Source organism: Schistocerca nitens, chromosome 2 (genome assembly GCF_023898315.1).
Source record: "Schistocerca nitens isolate TAMUIC-IGC-003100 chromosome 2, iqSchNite1.1, whole genome shotgun sequence".
NCBI lineage: Eukaryota > Metazoa > Arthropoda > Insecta > Orthoptera > Acrididae > Schistocerca > Schistocerca nitens.
Window position 1 is genome coordinate 475,966,221 of NC_064615.1, and position 19,633 is coordinate 475,985,853.

A 19,633-nucleotide genomic window follows, 5' to 3' on the forward strand; every position below is an offset into this window, starting at 1 on the left:
TCAACACCTTCAACCCATTACATGCGGTCTCCCATCCTTCATCAAAGACACCAACCACTTTCTCGAACGCCTGGAATCCTTACCCAATCCGTTACCCCCAGAAACCATCCTTGTAACCATTGATGCCATTTCCTTATACACAAATATCCCGCGCGTCCAGGGCCTCGCTGCGATGGAGCACTTCCTTTCTCGCCGATCACCTGCCACCCTACCTAAAACCTCTTTTCTCATTACCTTAGCCAGCTTCATCCTGACCCACAACTTCTTCACTTTTGAAGACCAGACATAGCAACAATTAAAGGGAACAGCCATGGGTACCAGGATGGCCCCTTCGTACGCCAACCTATTCATGGGTCGCTTAGAGGAAGCCTTCTTGGTTACCCAGGCCTGCCAACCCAATGTTTGGTACAGATTTATTGATGACATCTTCATGATCTGGACCCACAGTGAAGAAGAACTCCAGAATTTCCTCTCCAACCTCAACTCCTTTGGTTCCATCAGATTCACCTGGTCCTACTCCAAATCCCATGCCACTTTCCTTGATGTTGACCTCCACCTGTCCAATGGCCAGCTTCACACGTCCGTCCACATCAAACCCACCAACAAGCAACAGTACCTCCATTACGACAGCTGCCACCCATTCCACATCAAACGGTCCCTTCCCTACAGCTTAGGTCTTCGTGGCAAACGAATCTGCTCCAGTCCGGAATCCCTGAAGCATTACACCAACAACCTGACAACAGCTTTCGCATCCCGCAACTACCCTCCCGACCTGGTACAGAAGCAAATAACCAGAGCCACTTCCTCATCATCTCAAACCCAGAACTTCCCACAGAAGAACCACAAAAGTGCCCCACTTGTGACAGGATACTTTCCGGGACTGGATCAGATTCTGAATGTGGCTCTCCAGCAGGGATACGACTTCCTCAAATCCTGCCCTGAAATGAGATCCATCCTTCATGAAATCCTCCCCACTCCACCAAGAGTGTCTTTCCGCCGTCCACCTAACCTTCGTAACCTCTTAGTTCATCCCTATGAAATCCCCAAACCACCTTCCCTACCCTCTGGCTCCTACCCTTGTAACCGCCCCCGGTGTAAAACCTGTCCCATGCACCCTCCCACCACCACCTACTCCAGTCCTGTAACCCGGAAGGTGTACACGATCAAAGGCAGAGCCACGTGTGAAAGCACCCACGTGATCTACCAACTGACCTGCCTACACTGTGACGCATTCTATGTGGGAATGACCACCAACAAACTGTCCATTCGCATGAGTGGACACAGGCAGACAGTGTTTGTTGGTAATGAGGATCACCCTGTGGCTAAACATGCCTTGGTGCACGGCCAGCACATCTTGGCACAGTGTTACACCGTCCGGGTTATCTGGATACTTCCCACTAACACCAACCTATCCGAACTCCGGAGATGGGAAATTGCTCTTCAATATATCCTCTCTTCCCGTTATCCACCAGGCCTCAATCTCCGCTAATTTCAAGTTGCCGCCACTCATACCTCACCTGTCATTCAAAAACATCTTTGCCTCTGCACTTCTGCCTCGACTGACATCTCTGCCCAAACTCTTTGTCTTTAAATATGTCTGCTTGTGTCTGTATATGTGTGGATGGATATGTGTGTGTGTGCGAGTGTATACCCGTCCTTTTTTCCCCCAAGGTAAGTCTTTCCGCTCCCGGGATTGGAATGACTCCTTACCCTCTCCCTTAAAACCCACATCCTTACGTCTTTCCCTCTCCTTCCCTCTTTCCTGATGAGGCAACAGTTTGTTGCGAAAGCTTGAATTTTGTGTGTATGTTTGTGTTTGTTTGTGTGTCTGTCGACCTGCCAGCACTTTCATTTGGTAAGTCATATCATATATATATATATATATATATATATATATATATATATATATATATAATGACAGCTGGAACTGACGACTGAGAACACTTACAGTGAAGCGTCTCAATGTACGTGGAGGAATGGCAGCCGATTCTTCACCGCATCCAGTTAAAGTAGTGATGGACGCTGGGGTCCGGACAAATGCTTACGCACTAACGCATCTCAAAAGTGTTCGATTGGGTCCAGGTCGGGACTTGGGGCAGGTCAGGATATTTCAAGTATGTTACTCACCAGAAACTACTGCGCCACACCTGTTGCTTCGTGATAGAATGCATTGTCATTCTATTACTGTCACAGTCTGAGAACCGTTGCTCTACTGTACGCAGTACACAGAGCTGCAAAATGAGTTCATATCCTTCTGCATGTAGCGTTTTACTAAGCACAATATGGAACCGCAATGTAACCACAGAAAACACACCGTAACATCAATTAGTCCGTACTGTACTGTTGGCCATCCACAATCACTGTGCAAGATGGGTCGTAATAACACTTTGTAACTTATGTGCTATTTCATCCGCTAATTTCACGCAATTTTGTTTTGAAACCACCATCTGCAATGCTCGATAGTCCCTGTCTCACTGTAGCTGAGATCTGCCTGCTCTTGTTACCTCGCGTATCACTTCAGAATCAGCAAGAATCGACTTGGGCGGCTTTACAGGGGTTGAACTGTCCATGATGAACCTGTTAATTAGGTTCACATCCAATGAATAGTCAACGTTCGTAGTCAATGAGCTCTCTTGATCGACCTAATGTATTGTTACTGCTTCCCGACTGACAACACAGTACTCCCCCAGACTCATTTTATACCGTCCGGTCCACCTGTCGTGACATATAGTAGTAATTCCGCATTACAGAGGTGTTCCCGGATACTTTTGATCTAATAGTATATTACCAAAAAAAACTCCCCCATCGTGGCTTCTATCTGTATGTTCAGAAAAACCTCTGGGAAGGCACTAAGAATTTCGATACAATTTTCGTTAATAGAAGGGCTCATACACGAGGAAGGTTTATGTCTATCACCACGTATTATAAACAAGTCGTCCGCCCTTAGATATTACTAAATGACATCATTATTGAATTACTAGATCTCCGTCGTTTACCTGCCATGACCGGAAAGACTGCGTCAAGAATACGTACATCCAAATGAGAATTTACAATTTTTGATATAACGCATGAAGGAAGTTGTTCAGAATAAGGACATATGTAACAAATGTGGACATGGGAACAACACTATTTTGTTCGGTTACTTTGGTCACCGCTGAAAAATTCTCCAAAGGAGTGGAATGGATGATGCTTCAAGTCCTGTACAGTTTTTCTTTTCAATAATCCTACCGGCAGACAAGGCACTTATCGAGTCAGTTTGTTGAACATTTCTGTAGCAGGCAGTGGAAAACTGTCTTGTGTCCCAGGCAGTCGACAGCTTGGAATTTCAGTGTTACTCTTATTGCAGGTATCATAATTATATATTTATTGCCTCATGTTGAAAGTCCCTTGGTTTTCCTTTACACTGATGATGCATAAAAGAGCATACTGGCTGATAATAGTCAGTATTCGTAACCAGGTGAACATGGGCTTACAGTGCTCAAGTCTTTTACTTGAAGTGATCATCCTAGTAGCTTTATTTTTTAGCGTTAACACATCCTTACAACCTAAAGAGTGTCTCCATAACAGCAGTCAATGATTAATGTGGCTGTGAAACAGTGCATAATAAACTGTTATAAGGTAGTGATCAGTTCCTCAGAAGGGATAGCAAGGGCGGAGGGATTGCTCATTCATTGATAGTTTGCTGTCAGTCACGAGGCCCAGGACTTTCACAGTCCCGGTGTTATTCTGACATCCAACGCCGCTGAGGCTGCGTATCAGACGGAGTGTTGTCTCTTCGTTAATTTTCGTTTTATTTTTGAATAACCACATTTTGATATCTTCGAAGTCTTGTAGAGCTTGTGCAGTAGTTTTTCCATTGGCAAAAAGAGTAGTGTCATCAGCAAACTGTAACATCTAGTTGTTACAAGCTATATCACTGAAATAAATAAGAAAAAGGGAGGTCGTATGATCCCTGGGGTATGCCATGCTATAATTGTTCTTCTTGGGAGTTTGCTGTGTTGATTGATACTACCTGCCTCCGGTTTCCAACACAAGACTGAAGAGATGCCGGATCAATACCTACAGTGCTATAACACTTCAGCTTATTAAGCAGTAGTCGATGTTACCCACGCGAAGCTGCTAGATTCGTATGAATTATTTCTCCGTACTATCATGTAACTCCACTGCTCGATTTTAACTGATAATTCGCAAAAAAAAGAGGCTCTAAAGCCAAATTCACAGGATAGAAATGCTAAAGCCACTCGAATATCTGCCCGGTTACCTAAGTACTAGGACTGGTAGATATGTTACTCTTACAATGTGTGTGTGTTTGTGTGTGTGTGTGTTAGTGTGTGTCAGGGAGGGAGGGGAGAGGGACAGAGTCACAGAGAGAGAGTGATAGTGAAAGATAGTGACAGAATGAGCGGGCATGTATTGTACGGCCTTGGAAACCGTCAATGTTACTATTGGTAGCCAAAGGACGTAGTAGACCGCTAAATGAATGGGAGAACGAATAATGCTGCACAAAGACGAACCCCAGTGAAGTAGTGAAGTTAAAACTGCTGGTGCTCCGTCACCCTGTTGCAGCATCGCTTGTCCCAAGTTTGAGTGGCTGGAGTGCACCGAGTAGCCTCCCGTCCGCCCCCGCCCCCGCCCCCGCCCCCCCCCCCCCCTCATTACCGTCGTCTGCATTGCAGATGTCTCGGACACAGGCCGTTTTTTTTTTCTTTCCTGCCAGCCTGCCGGACAGACCGCCGGCCCTCGCCGCAGCGCCGCTCTGTTTACTGTGCAAACTGCCTCGCCCGCCGCTGCCTCGCGCTTCCAATCCAGGCTATTTGCACAGTGGACGAGTTTCTAACTGGTCGTTGTCTGCCCCGTCGCATTTGCATGTGCCTCTTTCTCTGTGGTCGTCTAACCAAATCATTCTTCCGCACACCTTTATGATGCCATTACTCGTGTGTACCCAGAACTGCTTAGGGGTGAAGATCAACAAAGTAACGATCGAGAACTATCACGCACGTCATGAATGTCATAGCTTTGCTTACTAGAGCACTGAAAGATTTCAGCGACAAGCAGCTTCCTCGGAAATACAGCAGGTCCTTAAAATAGGCCATTCATTGGTTCCTCTAGTTCATAATCTAAACACATTTACATCTTACGAAGTCTGGGGAGGTTGTGGATGAATAGTGTCTATGTGTATATTCTTCAGAACACTGTGAAGTGCAGGGCACATTGTACTTTTCATCGTACCACGTATTACTGTTCCTTCCAGTTCTATTCACGTATGCACCATGGGAGGAACGACATTCTAAATGCCTCTCTGCATGCTTTAATTAGTCTGATCTTGTCCTCGCAGACACTTAGTAATGGTACTTGAAACTGAAAGTAGCGTTTCTTGGGACAGTTGACATTTATATTCAAGGGTCTCCCAGTTCAGCGTCTTAGCTTTTGTGTGATCCTCCTCCGTTACTCAGCTTACCTCTGACCAGTCAAGCTGTCGTTCTCTATGCAGGGTCTCTCACCGAACTTTGCCAATTCATCAATTCCCGAAATGAAACAAAATGTGAGAAGTGCAACAATGGGTTGGAATGCATAATCTTTACAAGTAAACAAACATAATTTTCAACTCAAAGTTACGTTCTCTTCTTTAAATGTCACATGTATCTTTTCCTACGGAATTGAAAATTATAGGTACAGTTAGTGACGGCAGGCATGGTTTCACTACTCTATATCTCATACCTTCTGAAGACTTCAAATAATGGAAACGATGCCCTAATTTCTGCCGTAATACTGTAATGCGGTTTGCCTGCACTGTGCTGAAGCCAACTGTAGGCAACCATTCCTCTGCCTATTACGGCGGAAACTATTGCACGTTGCCATACTTTAAAGTCTAGGTATTTTATAAGGTATAAGGTTTATAACAGTGAAAACAAGTCTGCCGTCACTGTATATATTTCGGAAGGTATGAAGTTTTTAACAATGAAAACAAGTGTGCCGTCACTACTGGAGCTTTGAGGGGGGGGGGGGGGGATGGGTGTTGTCTTGGGGGAAGAGACCAAACATCTAGGTCATCGGTCTCATTGGATTACGGAAGGACGGGAAAGGAAGTCGGCCGTGCCCTTTCAAAGGAACCATCCCGGCACTTGCCTGGAGTGATTTAGGGAAATCACGGAAAGCCTAAATCAAGATGGCCGGACGCGGGATTGAACCGTCGTCCTCCCGGATGCGAGTTCAGTGTGCTAACCACTGCGCCACCTCGCTCGGTGTGCTGTCACTAACTGTACCTCTAATTTTCATTTCCGTAGAAAACATAAAGGTTCTATTTAAAGAGCGTAACTTCTTCTTGAAAGTTATGTTTGTTTACATTTATGGATTCTCTGTGAGCCCTTGGCGTAGGCGTATCCCTGCTAACTGTATTTTTCACTTTTTATTTCCTTTCGGAAATACAAGAAGTGGCATAGTTACATCGGAGACCCTGTATACATTCCCCTGTTAGTCATACTTGGTGTGGCTGTCACAATCTTCAGAAGTATTCTAAGATGGGACGCACGAAAGGTTTGCATGCAGTCTCCTTTGTGACTGATTAATTTCTAAAAGAATCCTACCACTGAGCCGAAATCTGCTTCCTGGTTTACCTAACTGCTGCCCTAGGTGTTTTAAATCATAATGTGACTCACTGATAATGATATTTACTTTTGTCAAGAGCAGAGTTTTAAATTTTTGAAGCTAATTCTAATCTTTGCACCAGTTTAAAAATATCTGATTTGATATTTCTGCGCCGGCCGAAGTGGCCGTGCGGTTAAAGGCGCTGCAGTCTGGAACCGCAAGACCGCTACGGTCGCAGGTTCGAATCCTGCCTCGGGCATGGATGTTTGTGATGTCTTTAGGTTAGTTAGGTTTAACTAGTTCTAAGTTCTAGGGGACTAATGACCTCAGCAGTTGAGTCCCATAGTGCTCAGAGCCATTTGAACCATTTGATATTTCTGCAGTCCTTCTCAGACAGCATTTCATTACGCGGCTAACAGTATCATTCGCGGAAACTGTAACAGACAAGTAATTTCTGTTTGAGAAACATGAACACAGTGATACAGAAACAACAAGCTGGAGGTTTCGACAATAGTGTTTATAGTGTGCAACACGTATGTCTAGTAACAGAGATGAAAGTAAAATACAATTTCCGAATAGAAAAAGGACTATAGCCCGAGAAACGCAACCTTTAATATTTCGCTTCCTTGAGATTTTCTTTCAATTGGTAGGCTCAGTTCGCGTAAAGGTAGTTAAGTGGAAAAAAATTGATTATATTTATTGAGGACGTACAGTTTTTGTGTGACTTAATGTAAACGATGTGCAGAAATGTTTTGGTTAGTCTACGGAATTACAGGCTTACATTGGTAATATTCTTGTTGGGTCTGCAGCCGGATCATAACGTCATCTTGACACAATATTTCCGCGGTCCAACTGGCCGCCATCTTCAGGTGAGAGTGCTGGTACACGATGTCGCCGGAACTGACTTCTGAGCGTAAGCGGCGGCCCCTATATATAGGCCTAGGGGCCGCCGCTTGCGCTGCGAAGTCAGTTCCGGCGACATCGTGTACCAGCACTCTCATCTGAAGATGGCGGCCAGTTGGACCGCTGAAATATTTGTCATGATGACGTTATGAACCCGCTGCACACCCGAGAAGAATATTATCAATTATTACGCCGGGAAAGCCTTCGTAATCACAGGCTTACGTTGATTCAAATGGTTCGCATTTTTAAGCAGCGACCACTAATTAATGATATTTGGTAGTTATGTATATTTACAAGATCAGTGTGGTTTCTGTTTGATGAAATAAACTCTAACTCCTCCAACAGGCCATGAAGGCCCAACAGTACCGACCGGCCACCGTCTCATCCTCAGCCCATAGGCATCACTGGACGCAGATATGGAGTGGTATGTGGTCAGCACACCACTCTCCCGGCCGCTCTCTGAGACCGGAGTCGCTACTTCTCAATCAAGTAGGCCACATTTTGCCTCACAATGGATGAGGGCACTCCGCTTGCCAACAGCGCTCGGCAGACCGGGTGGTCACCCAGTCAAGTGCTAGCCTAGCCCGACAACGCTTAACTTTGGTGATCTGACGGGAACCGGTGTTACCACTGCGGCAAGACCGTTGGGTCTGTTTGATGAAGTAGGTCTTAGAATAACGACACAGTCCCAAGTAGTGCACTAATTCACCAAAACAGTTGCGAATGGTTGTGTTCCTTCGCTGTCAGTGTAGCAGGGCGACTGATACACTTTCATTACCTTTGCGGGAAATAAAGCAAACGTAAAATAACTGCTGATGGTAATCTAAACTGCTTATCCATTATGTTTAAACACGTCTAACGTTTTCCAAGCAAGTAGATATGTGGAAGGACATTCGTTGTAATGCACTGAACACCCAGAACATATGACTATCTACCTAATAGCCGATACCGCCCCTTCTGGCACGAATAACAGCGGCGACGCGTCGTGGCGTGGAAGCAATGAGACGTTGATAGGTCACTGGAGGGAGTTGGCACCACACCAGCACGCACAAGTCACCTAATTCCCGTACATCCCGGGGAGGGGACATTGAGCTCTGACGCCACGTTGAATCACATCCCAGATGTGTTCGATTTGGTTCAAACTTGGCGATCCGGAGGGCCAACACATCAATTGGAGCTCCCCACTGTGTTCCTCGAACCACTCCATCTCACTCCTGGTCTTGTGATATAGCGCATTATCGTGTCGAAAACGTCCTCTTCCGTCGGTAAACATGATAGTCGTGAAGGGGCGTACATGGTCTGCAACCAGTTTACGATACACTTCGGCCGTCATGGTGCCTTGCACGAGCTCCACTGGACACAGGGCTGCCCACGTGAATGCTCCCCAGACCATAATCGAGACGCCGCCAGCTTGTCTCCGTCCCGCTGCACAGGTGTAAGAAGCTGTTCCACTTGAAGACAACGGATTCGTGCTGTCTCATCGGTATGACGAAGAAGGTGTCGGGATTCATCGGACCATACACAGCTGTGCCACTGCGCCGACGTCCAGCGTCGAGGATCACGTGCCAACGTCAGTCGTAGTCGCCGATCTCTTGTTGTTAACATTGACACATGCGATATGTTGGCAAAAATACTTGTTCAAAACCGGTGGTAGGCAGAAAACATCTTCCGAGATTGTCCTAAATGCTCTCTCCGAAAATTATTTCGAGCAGTTAGTCCACGAACCCACGCGAACTGTAAATGGTTGCGAAAATACACTTGACCTCTTAGCCACAAACAATCCAGAGCTAATAGAGAGCATCATGACTGATACAGGCATTAGTGATCACAAGGTCGTTGTGGCTAGGCCCAATACCGTTTCTTCCAAATGCACCAGAAACAAACGCAAAATAATTTCATTTAAAAAATACTATGCAAATGTAGACGAGATGTGGCTCAAATTCAAAGATATAGTAGCAACAGCAATTGAGAGATTCATACCTCATAAATTGGTAAGAGATGGAACTGATCCCCCGTGGTACACAAAACAGGTCCGAACGCTGTTGCACAGGCAACGGAAAAAGCATGCAAAGATCAGGAGAACGCGAAATCCCGAAGATTGGCTAAAATTTCCAGACGCGCGAAATATGGTACGGACTTCAATGCGAGATGCCTTTAATAGGTTCCACAACGAAACATTGTCTCGAAATTTGGTAGAAAATCCGAAGAAATTCTGGTAGTTTGTAAAGTACACAAGCGGCAAGACGCAGGCAATACCTTCGCTGCGCACTGCCGATGGTACTGTTACCGACGACTGTGACGCTAAAGCGGAGTTTTCCGAAATTCCTTCACCAGGGAAGACGAATGGAATATTCCAGACTTCGAAAGACGAACAGCTGCTAGCATGAGTTTCTTAGAAGTAGATACCTTAGGGGATGCGAAGCAACTCAAATCGCTTGATACGGGCAAGTCTTCAGGTCCAGATTGTATACCGATTAGGTTCCTTTCAGATTACGCTGATACAATAGCCCCCTACTTAGCAATCATATACAACCGCTCACTCATCGATAGATCTGTACCTACAGATTGGAAAATTGCGCAGGTCGCACCAGTGTTTAAGAAGGGTAGTAGGAGTAATCCATCGAACTACAGACCTATATCATTGACGTCGGTTTGCAGTGGAGTTTTGGAGCACATACTGTATTCAAAAATTATGAATCACCTCGAAGGGATTGATCTATTCATACGTAATCAGCATGGTTTCAGAAAACATTGTTCTTGTGCAACGCAGCTAGCTCTTTATTCGCACGAAGTAATGGCTGCTATCGACAGGGGATCTCAAGTTGATTCCGTATTTCTAGATTTCCGGAAAGCTTTTGACACCGTTCCTCACAAGCGACTTCTAATCAAGCTGCGGGCCTATGGGGTATCGTCTCAGTTGTGCGACTAGATTCGTGATTTGCTGTCAGGAAGGCCGCAGTTCGTAGTAATAGACGGCAAATCATCGAGTAAAATTGAAGTGATATCAGGTGTTCTCCAGGGAAGCGTCCTGGGACCTCTGCTGTTCCTGATCTATATAAATGACTTGGGTGACAATCTGAGCAGTTCTATTAGGTTGTTCGCAGATGATGGTCGTCTAGTAAGGTCATCCGAAGACCAGTATCAGTTGCAAAGCGATTTAGAAAAGATTGCTGTATGGTGTGGCAGGTGGCAGTTGACGCTAAATAACGAAAAGTGTGAGGTGATCCACATGAGTTCGAAAAGAAATCCGTTGGAATTCGATTACTCGATAAATAGTACAATTCTCAAGCCTGTCGATTCAACGAAGTACCTGGGTGTTAAAATTACGAACAACTTCAGTTGGAAAGGCCACATAGACAATATTGTGGGGAAGGCGAGCCAAAGGTTGCGTTTCATTGGCAGGACAGAAGATGCAACAAATCCACTGAAGAGACAGCTTACACTACACTCGTTCGTCGTCTGTAAGAATATTTCTGCGCTGTGTGGGATCCTTACGAGGTGGGATTGACGGAGGACATCGAAAGGGTGCAAAGAAGGGCAGCTCGTTTTGTATTATCACGTAATAGGGGAGATAGTGTGGCAGATATGATACGCGAGTTTGGGATGGAAGTCATTAAAGCAAAGATGTTTTTCGTCGCGGCGAGATCTATTTACGAAATTTCAGTCACCAACTTTCTCTTCCGAATGCGAAAATATTTTGTTGAGCCCAACCTACATAGGTAGGAATGATCATCAAAATAAAATAAGAGAAATCAGAGCTCGAACAGAAAGGTTTAGGTGTTCGTTTTTCCCGCGCGCTGTTCGGGAGTGGAATGGTAGAGAGATAGTATGATTGTGGTTCGATGAACCCTGCCAAGCACTTAAATGTGAATTGCAGAGCAATCTTGTAGATGTAGATGTAGATGCAGATCGTCGGCTTCGGATACCCATCGTAAGGAGTTTTCGGTGCACTGTGTGTGTTCAAACACACTTGTGCTCTGCCCAGCATTTAAGGCTGATTTTAATTTCGCCACATTTCGCCGCCTGTCCTGTTTACCTGTCTGCCCAGCCTACGACGTCCGTCATCTGCAATGAGCGGTGGCTTCCCAACACTACGTCGGCTGGACGTGGCTTCATCTTGGTTTCGCCACGGGTTGAAGACGCTCACTATAGCACTACTCGATCACCCGATAAGTCGTGCATTTTCCGAAATTCTCGTACCGAGCCTCCGGGCCAATACAATTTGTCCTCGGTGAAACGCAGATAGACCGCGGCTTCGCCAGACTACACCCGGACACACTTTCACTGACGCTAAATGCACGGCGTGTGTGACTGATTAGCAGTCACTCCTCGACAGGTGACGCTGCTATCGCCGGGAAGGGCGTATATCGAATGTAGCTCGTCGGTCATAATGTTCTGGATGAACAGAGTATGTACCGGGTGATCAAAAAGTCAGTATAAATTTGAAAACTGAATAAATCACGGAATAAAGTAGATAGAGAGGTACAAATTGTCACGTGCTTGGAATGACATGGGGTTTTATTAGAACCAAAAAATACAAACGTTCAAAAATGTCCGACAGATGGCGCTTCATCTGATCAGAATAGCAATAATTAGCATAACAAAGTAAGACAAAGGAAAGAAGATGTTCTTTACAGGAAATGCTCAATATGTCCACCATCATTCCTCAACAATAGCTGTAGTCGAGGAATAATGTTGTGAACAGCACTGTAAAGCATGTCCGGAGTTATGGTGAGGCATTGGCATCGGATGTTGTCTTTCAGCATCCCTAGAGCTGTCGGTCGATCACGATACACTTGCGACTTCAGGTAACCCCAAAGCCAATAATCGCACGGACTGAGGTATGGGGACCTGGGACGCCAAGCATGACGAAGGTGGCGGCTGAGCACACGATCATCACCAAACGACGCGCGCAAGAGATCTTTCACGCATCTAGCAATATGGGGTGTATTTTTTTGTCTAATAAAACCCCATGTCTTTCCAAGCATGTGTCATTCCAAGCAGTTTTTACCTCTCTATCTACATTATTCCGGGGTTTATTAAGTTTTGAAATTTATACTGACTTTTTGATCACTCCGTGTGTTGGAGAATACCAACGACCGCTGCCACGACGCTCAGTTCGTTATAGATCCAGTGGCTGCGGCGAATGCGCCGTAGTCTGCGCCGTTGCCAGTACCAGCCACATGTGTCAGAGGGAGTCGCCTCGACTTAATCACGGCTCCGGCTCTGCGGGTTAGGAGGTCACGCTGGCAGCGCGGCACGCAAAGGGTAATTACGCCCCTCGAACGTGCGCGCTGCACACGACGAGAGCTGTGTGCCGAGGCGAACTGCTGGGAGCTCAGAGGCGCCTCAGTCTCGACACGCAAGCAGAACAAATTGTGCGCAGAGTCTTCTAAGTACAAAGAGGTTCACGCGTCGAATTTGCATATCAGTTACTTGCTAAGACCGAACATAACAACGCGTCAGACGTGCCAGGCTTTGGATAACGCCATTCGTAATTACGAGGAAACTGTTTCCAGTGCTGAAGGACTGGCCTGAAATCCTTACTGTCCTAATAAATCGGTTAACAATCCTTTGCGTAACTGTGATGTTGCTGTATGTTTTCACAGTCCCGCTCCGACAATACCCGACGATTGCAGGATGTTTTATGCAGCAAATCCTGACAGTCCGAGCTTCTTTCTCTAGATATTCATTGGATTCAATTACATTCATAGAGGGAGAATCCATTTTTCCAACAGTCGAGTTTAAATTTTTATCCACAGCAACAGCGTCAGTGAAGGACATAAGTACATGTAAGCTGATGTTGCTGGGCATTATGTAGATAAAAATGTATGTGACCTAACCAAAACGCTTCGCTCAGTTCAGCGACGAAAATTATCAATTTTCCCTAGCAATTAGGTGCTTCACGTCCACCCCTGGTAGCTGAGTGGTCAACGCGACGGAATTTAGCCTAACGGCCCGGGTGCGATTCCCAGCTGGGTCGGAGATTTTCTCCGCTTATGGACTGGGTGTTGTGTTGTCCTTAAAAAATGGTTCAAAATGGCTCTGAGCACTATGGGACTTAACATCTGAGGTCATCAGTCCCCTAGAACTTAGAACTACTTAAACCTAACTAACCTAATGACATCACACACATCCATGCCCGAGGCAGGATTCGAACCAGCGATCGTAGTGGTCTGTCGGGGACAGACTTGAGGATCTTGCCGGCCACGGAAGTACCTCAACATCACACGGATAGATCATAGAGACACGCCACATGTGGATCAGCGTTGTCTTGTTGAAATATGGAATCAAGATTCCGTCCCACGTCCCCTAAGACGTGACACGTGAAGAAGAAGGGTATCCGTGACGTTCCGCTGTGTCGTCACAGTTCCCTTAATCACTACAAGCCGTGACCGGAAGTCATACATGATGGCTGACCACACCTAGGTGCCAGGTGTAACACCACTGTGCTTCTCCAAAGTACTGGAAGAATGGAAGCTCTCCCTAGGCCGCTCCCTTATTTACCGACGACTGTCATTTGTGGTAGTGCAGAGCCGCGATTCATCGCTTAGCATAAGACGACGACATTCATCGGCAATCAATGCTTTCCAGTCATAGCACGAAACCAAACGCAGCCATTTGAGTTGTGATGTCAACGGCAGCCTACGCATCGGACGGTAATTCTCTAATACGACTGCTGCTAGTCTCTGTCCAATGGTACTGGACTGTAGACGCAGATGTGATAGAGTTACTACGAGTTTGATGCATAATACGGCGATCATCCCTTGTGGTGGGCAGGTGTGGTTGTCCGGCAACTTATCGACAATTATGTCCCCCTCTCACGTTCCAGCTTTTTGCTGCTTTTGAAATAGTGTTTGTCTTGATTGAAAGACGTCAACCTTTGATTCTGAGTTTGTGAATGTTCTCTGGCTGCTGCGTATTGAACTTTTTGTTTATGTCGCTATGTTCACTGACTTAGTAATATGTTTTCCTTCATTCAATAATGTTTGTATATATACTGTCTGGCAAAAAAATGTGAGGCAGCGAGAAGACACGTTAGATTGTTAATGTACCTTTGTGAGCATACACACCACTGGCGGATGTGCAATTCCCTGTGACAACTAGAACGGTCAGTGGAGTGCGGTAGTGTTGTTTGTGTTTAGAGTATTTACCGGGCCAGATAGGGCTACGAGGGGAGTGAAAAGCGAAAGGAGCGAAGTGATCTGAATGACACAGAGATGGTGCATACTTGTGCTCCGTTTGGCAGGTTGGTCGGATCTTACAATATCCAAATTGTTGGGACATTCGAATGTGACAGTGGTACGACGTGAAGGGAGGAATACTCCTCGTAAGCTTTCGGTCGACCATGTCCGGCCACAACAAGCGTATTGTTCACCAGACACATCGTAATTCCTCCACATCCTCGGCTGCAGTACGGAATCAAGTAATGGATTTTCTGCAACATTCTGTGTTATTACACACCATTTATCGGTGGTTAGTAATGGCGGGAATAAGGAATTGCCGTCCCATAGTTATACTATCGATTAACATCACAACAAAGACGGCTGCGTTGCCATTGGTGCCGAGAAAAGGAACAGCGTCGTATTCTGTTCAGCCCCGAATTCCCGATAACATTCCCACTCTTTCAATGATTTGCAGCACCACAGCGATTTTATTCCTGGCGTTATGATATATGGAACCATCGGGTATGATTTCAGGCCACGGCTGGTAGACAAGAGCGAACTCTGGCGGCACAACGGTACACTACGGACATCCTGCATCCTCATGTGTTGTGATACCATTTTTGGACAGGATAATACTTATCCACGCATGGTATTTGTTTCTACCAACTATCTGCTGAGGCAGACCCATGGCCAGGAAGATCCGAAAGTTTCTTCCAGACAGAACATGTGGTGGGCCGACCTTGGACTTAACTCCATCTCAGGGCAGATATACAAGACATCAGAGTCTGTGTACGACAGTTATGAGCCATGTTCCTTCAGCAGAGGGTACAACAACTTCAGGACACCTTTCTTAATCGAATCAGTTCATGCATGCTGGCCAGAGGGCGTGCAACGTCATAATAATAAGTGGGATCGTGTTGCGAAATTCTTGTAAATTTGACTCGATTTTATAATGACGTACATAATATCTCAATAATCGTGAAGTTTCATTTCATTTCACCAACCGCGGTGGCCACGCGGTTCTAGGAGCTTCAGTCCGGAACCGAGCGACTGCTACTGTCGCAGGTTCGAATCCTGCCTCGGGCATGGATGTGTGTGATATCCTTAGGTTAGTTAGGTTTAAGTAGTTTTAAGTTCTAGGGGACTGATGACCTCAGATGTTAAGTCCCACCATAGTGCTCAGTGCCATTTGAACTATACATCTACATCTACATTTATATTCCGCAAGCCACCCAACGGTGTGTGGTGGAGGGCACTTTACGTGCCACTGTCATTACCTCCATTTTCTGTTCCAGTCGCGTATGGTTTGCGGGAGAACGACTGTCGGAAAGCCTCCGTGCACGCTCGAATCTCTCTAATTTTACATTCGTGATCTCCTCGGGAGGTATAAGTAGGGGGAAGCAATACATTCGGTCCCTCATCCAGAAACGCACCCTCTCGAAACCTCGACAGCAAGCTACACCGCGATGCAGAGTGCCTCTCTTGCAGAGTCTGCCACTTGAGTTTGTTAAACATCTCCGTAACGCTATCACGCTTACCAAATAACCCTGTGACGAAACGCGCCGCTCTTCTTTGGATCTTCTCTATCTCCTCCGTCAACCCGATCTGATACGGATCCCACACTGATGAGCAATACTCAAGTATAGGTCGAACGAGTGTTTTGTAAGCCACCTCCTTTCTTGATGGACTACATTTTCTAAGGCCTCTCCCAATGAATCTCAACCTGGTACCCGCCTTACCAACAATTAATTTTATATGATCATTCCACTTCAAATCGTTCCGTACACATACTCCCAGATATTTTACAGAAGTAACTGCTACCAGTGTTTGTTCCGCTATCATATAATCATACAATAAATGATCCTTCTTTCTATGTATTGGCAATACATTACATTTGTCTATGTCAAGGGTCAGTTGCCACTCGCTGCACCAAGTGCCTATCCGCTGCAGATCTTCCTGAATTTCGCTACAATTTTCTAATGCTGCAACTTCTCTCTATACTACAGCATCATCCGCGAAAAGCCGCATGGAACTTCCGACACTATCTACTAGGTCATTTACATATATTGTGAAAAGCAATGGTCCCATAACACTCCCCTGTGGCACGCCAGAGTTTACTTTAACGTCTGTAGACGTCTCTCCATTGATAACAACATGCTCTGTTCTGTTTGCTAAAAACTCTTCAATCCAGCCACACAGCTGGTCTGATATTCCGTAAGCTCTTACTTCGTTTATCAGGCGACAGTGCGGAACTGTATCGAACGCCTTCCGGAAGTCAAGAAAAATAGCATCTACCTGGGAGCCTGTATCTAATATTGTCTGAGTCTCATGAACAAATAAAGCGAGGTGGGTCTCACACGATCGCTGTTTCCGGAATCCATGTGGATTCCTACAGAGTAGATTCTGGGTTTCCAAAAACGACATGATACGCGAGGAAAAAACATGTTCTAAAATTCTGCAACAGATCGACGTCAGAGATGTAGGTCTATAGTTTTGCGCATCTGCTCTACGACCCTTCTTGAAGACTGGGGCTACCTGTGATCTTTTCCAATCATTTGGAACCTTCCGTTCCTCTAGAGACTTGCGGTACACGGCTGTTAGAAGGGGGGCGAGTTCTTTCGCGTACTCTGTGTAGAATCGAATTGGTATCCCGTCAGGTCCAGTGGACTTTCCTCTGTTGAGTGATTCCAGTTGCTTTTCTATTCCTTGGACACTTATTTCGATGTCAGCCATTTTTTCGTTTGTGCGAGGATTTAGAGAAGGAACTGCAGTGTGGTCTTCCTCTGTGAAACAGCTTTGGAAAAAGGTGTTTAGTATTTCAGCTTTACGCGTGTCATTCTCTGTTTCAATGCCATCATCATCCCGGATTGTCTGGATATGCTGTTTCGAGCCACTTACTGATTTAACGTAAGACCAGAACTTCCTAGGATTTTCTGTCAAGTCGGTACATAGAATTTTACTTTCGAATTCACTGAACGCTTCACGCATAGCCCTCCTTACGCCAACTTTGACATCATTTAGCTTCTGTTTGTTTGAGAGATTTTGGCTGCGTTTAAACTTGGAGTGAAGCTCTCTTTGCTTTCGAAATAGTTTCCTAACTTTGTTGTTGAACCACGGTGTGTTTTTCCTGTCCCTCACAGTTTTACTCGGCACGTACCTGTCTAAAACGCATTTTACGATTGCCTTGAACTTTTTCCATAAACACTCGACATTGTCAAGGTCGGAACAGAAATTTTCGTTTTGATCTGTTAGGTAGTCTGAAATCTGCCTTCTATTACTCTTGCTAAACGTATAAACCTTCCTCCCATTTTTTATATCCCTATTAACTTCTATATTCAGAAATGCTGCAACGGCCTTATGATTACTGATTCCCTGTTCTGCACTTACAGAGTCGATAAGTTCGGGTCTGTTTGTTATCAGTAGGTCCAAGATGTTATCTCTGTTTAATTGCTCGAGGTAATTTTCGGATAGTGCACTCAGTATAATGACACTCGATGCTCTGTCCCTACCACCCGTCCTAAACATCTGAGTGTCCCAGTCTATATCTGGTAAATGCTGAGAAAATTTATGTGAAATGTATTCCAAATTTTCTCTCAGTTGTTCTGCCATTAATGCTGCTGAGTCGGGAGGTCGGTAAAATGAGCCAATTATTAACCTAGCTCGGTTGTTGAGTGTAACCTCCACCCATAATAATTCACAGGAACTAGCCACTTCTACTTCACTACAGGATAAACTACTACTAACAGCGACGTACACTCCACCACCGGTTGCATGCAATCTATCCTTTCTAAACACCGTCTGTATCTCTGTAAAAATTTCGGCAGAATTTATCTCTGGCTTCAGCCAGCTTTCTGTACCTATAACGATTTCAGCTTCGGTGCTTTCTATCAGCGCTTGAAGTTCCGGTACTTTACCAATGCAGCTTCGATAGCTTACAAATACAATACCGATTGCTATTTGGTCCCCGCATGTCCTGACCTTGCCCCGCCCCCTTTGAGGCTGTTGCCCTTTCTGTACTTGCCCGCGGCCATCTAACCTGAAAAACCGTCCAGTCCACGCCACACAACCCCTGCTATCCGTGTAGCCGCTTGTTGCGTGTAGTGGACTCCTGACCCATCCATCGGAACCCGAAACCCCACCACCCTGTGGCGCAAGTCCGTTCAGCCCTCTTGAATGTCTTTCGCCCGCTGCCACACCTCGAGACGACCTCCCACTCTACCACGGGTGAGGGATCAGTCTCAATGTGGGCAGTATCCCGGGCAGCCACAGTCGTACTCCGATCGGGGGATGCGTGGGACAAGCTGGCGGTCCCCGACAAACCCCCATCCGGACCCCCACAGTGACGCCCACTGGCAACAGCCTCAAGCTGTGTGACCGAAGCCAATACTGCCTGAAGCTGGGAGCGAAGGGATGCCAACTCAACCCGCATCCGAACACAGCAGTCGCAGTCCCTATCCATGCTAAAAACTGTTGTGCAAAGAAAGTCTGAACTAATCTACAGAGAGCACAAACAATTCAACACAAAGGTTAAACGGTTATTAAAATACAAGACTGCCTAGTAAATGCAGTAATGCTGCTACTTGCGCACTGCTGACACACTGCTCGGCGGCGGCAGGAGACTACGCGATTTTACACTATTCAGATACTAAAACGCAATGCTACAACTCTCAAATACTATAATACGCCCGAAATTTATGAATTAAACAATGCAAGTACCAAAAAAACGCAAAGAAATTAAGAATTAAACTATGTAGCAAACAAGTGAGCTAAGAGTATACGATTTGCTGCTGGCAGCTGCTTATCCAACGGCGGCAGGGAGCACACTGGCTGTGACCAACCGACACTGGCCGTTCAAAACAAAAACAGAAGACAGACGACTACGCTAATTTACACTGTTCAGGTACTAAAACGCGATGCTACAACTCTCAAATACTATAATACGCCAGAAATTTATGAATTAAACAATGCAAGTACCAAAA

At 45.7% G+C, this 19,633-nt stretch overlaps 1 protein-coding gene and 1 pseudogene across 1 annotated transcript in view; one reads left to right on the forward strand and one right to left on the reverse strand.

The window, feature by feature from the left end:
- The first annotated feature begins 7,052 nt into the window (after positions 1-7,052).
- The window catches only part of LOC126235105 (allatostatin-A receptor-like), a 426,336-nt gene continuing 413,755 nt past the window's right edge, over positions 7,053-19,633 (forward strand). The window contains exon 1 of the mRNA XM_049943840.1: positions 7,053-7,118. Coding sequence (XP_049799797.1) covers positions 7,053-7,118 — 66 coding nt within the window. The remainder of the gene's footprint in view (positions 7,119-19,633) is intronic.
- Positions 8,020-8,137, reverse strand: LOC126238063 (5S ribosomal RNA; annotated as a pseudogene).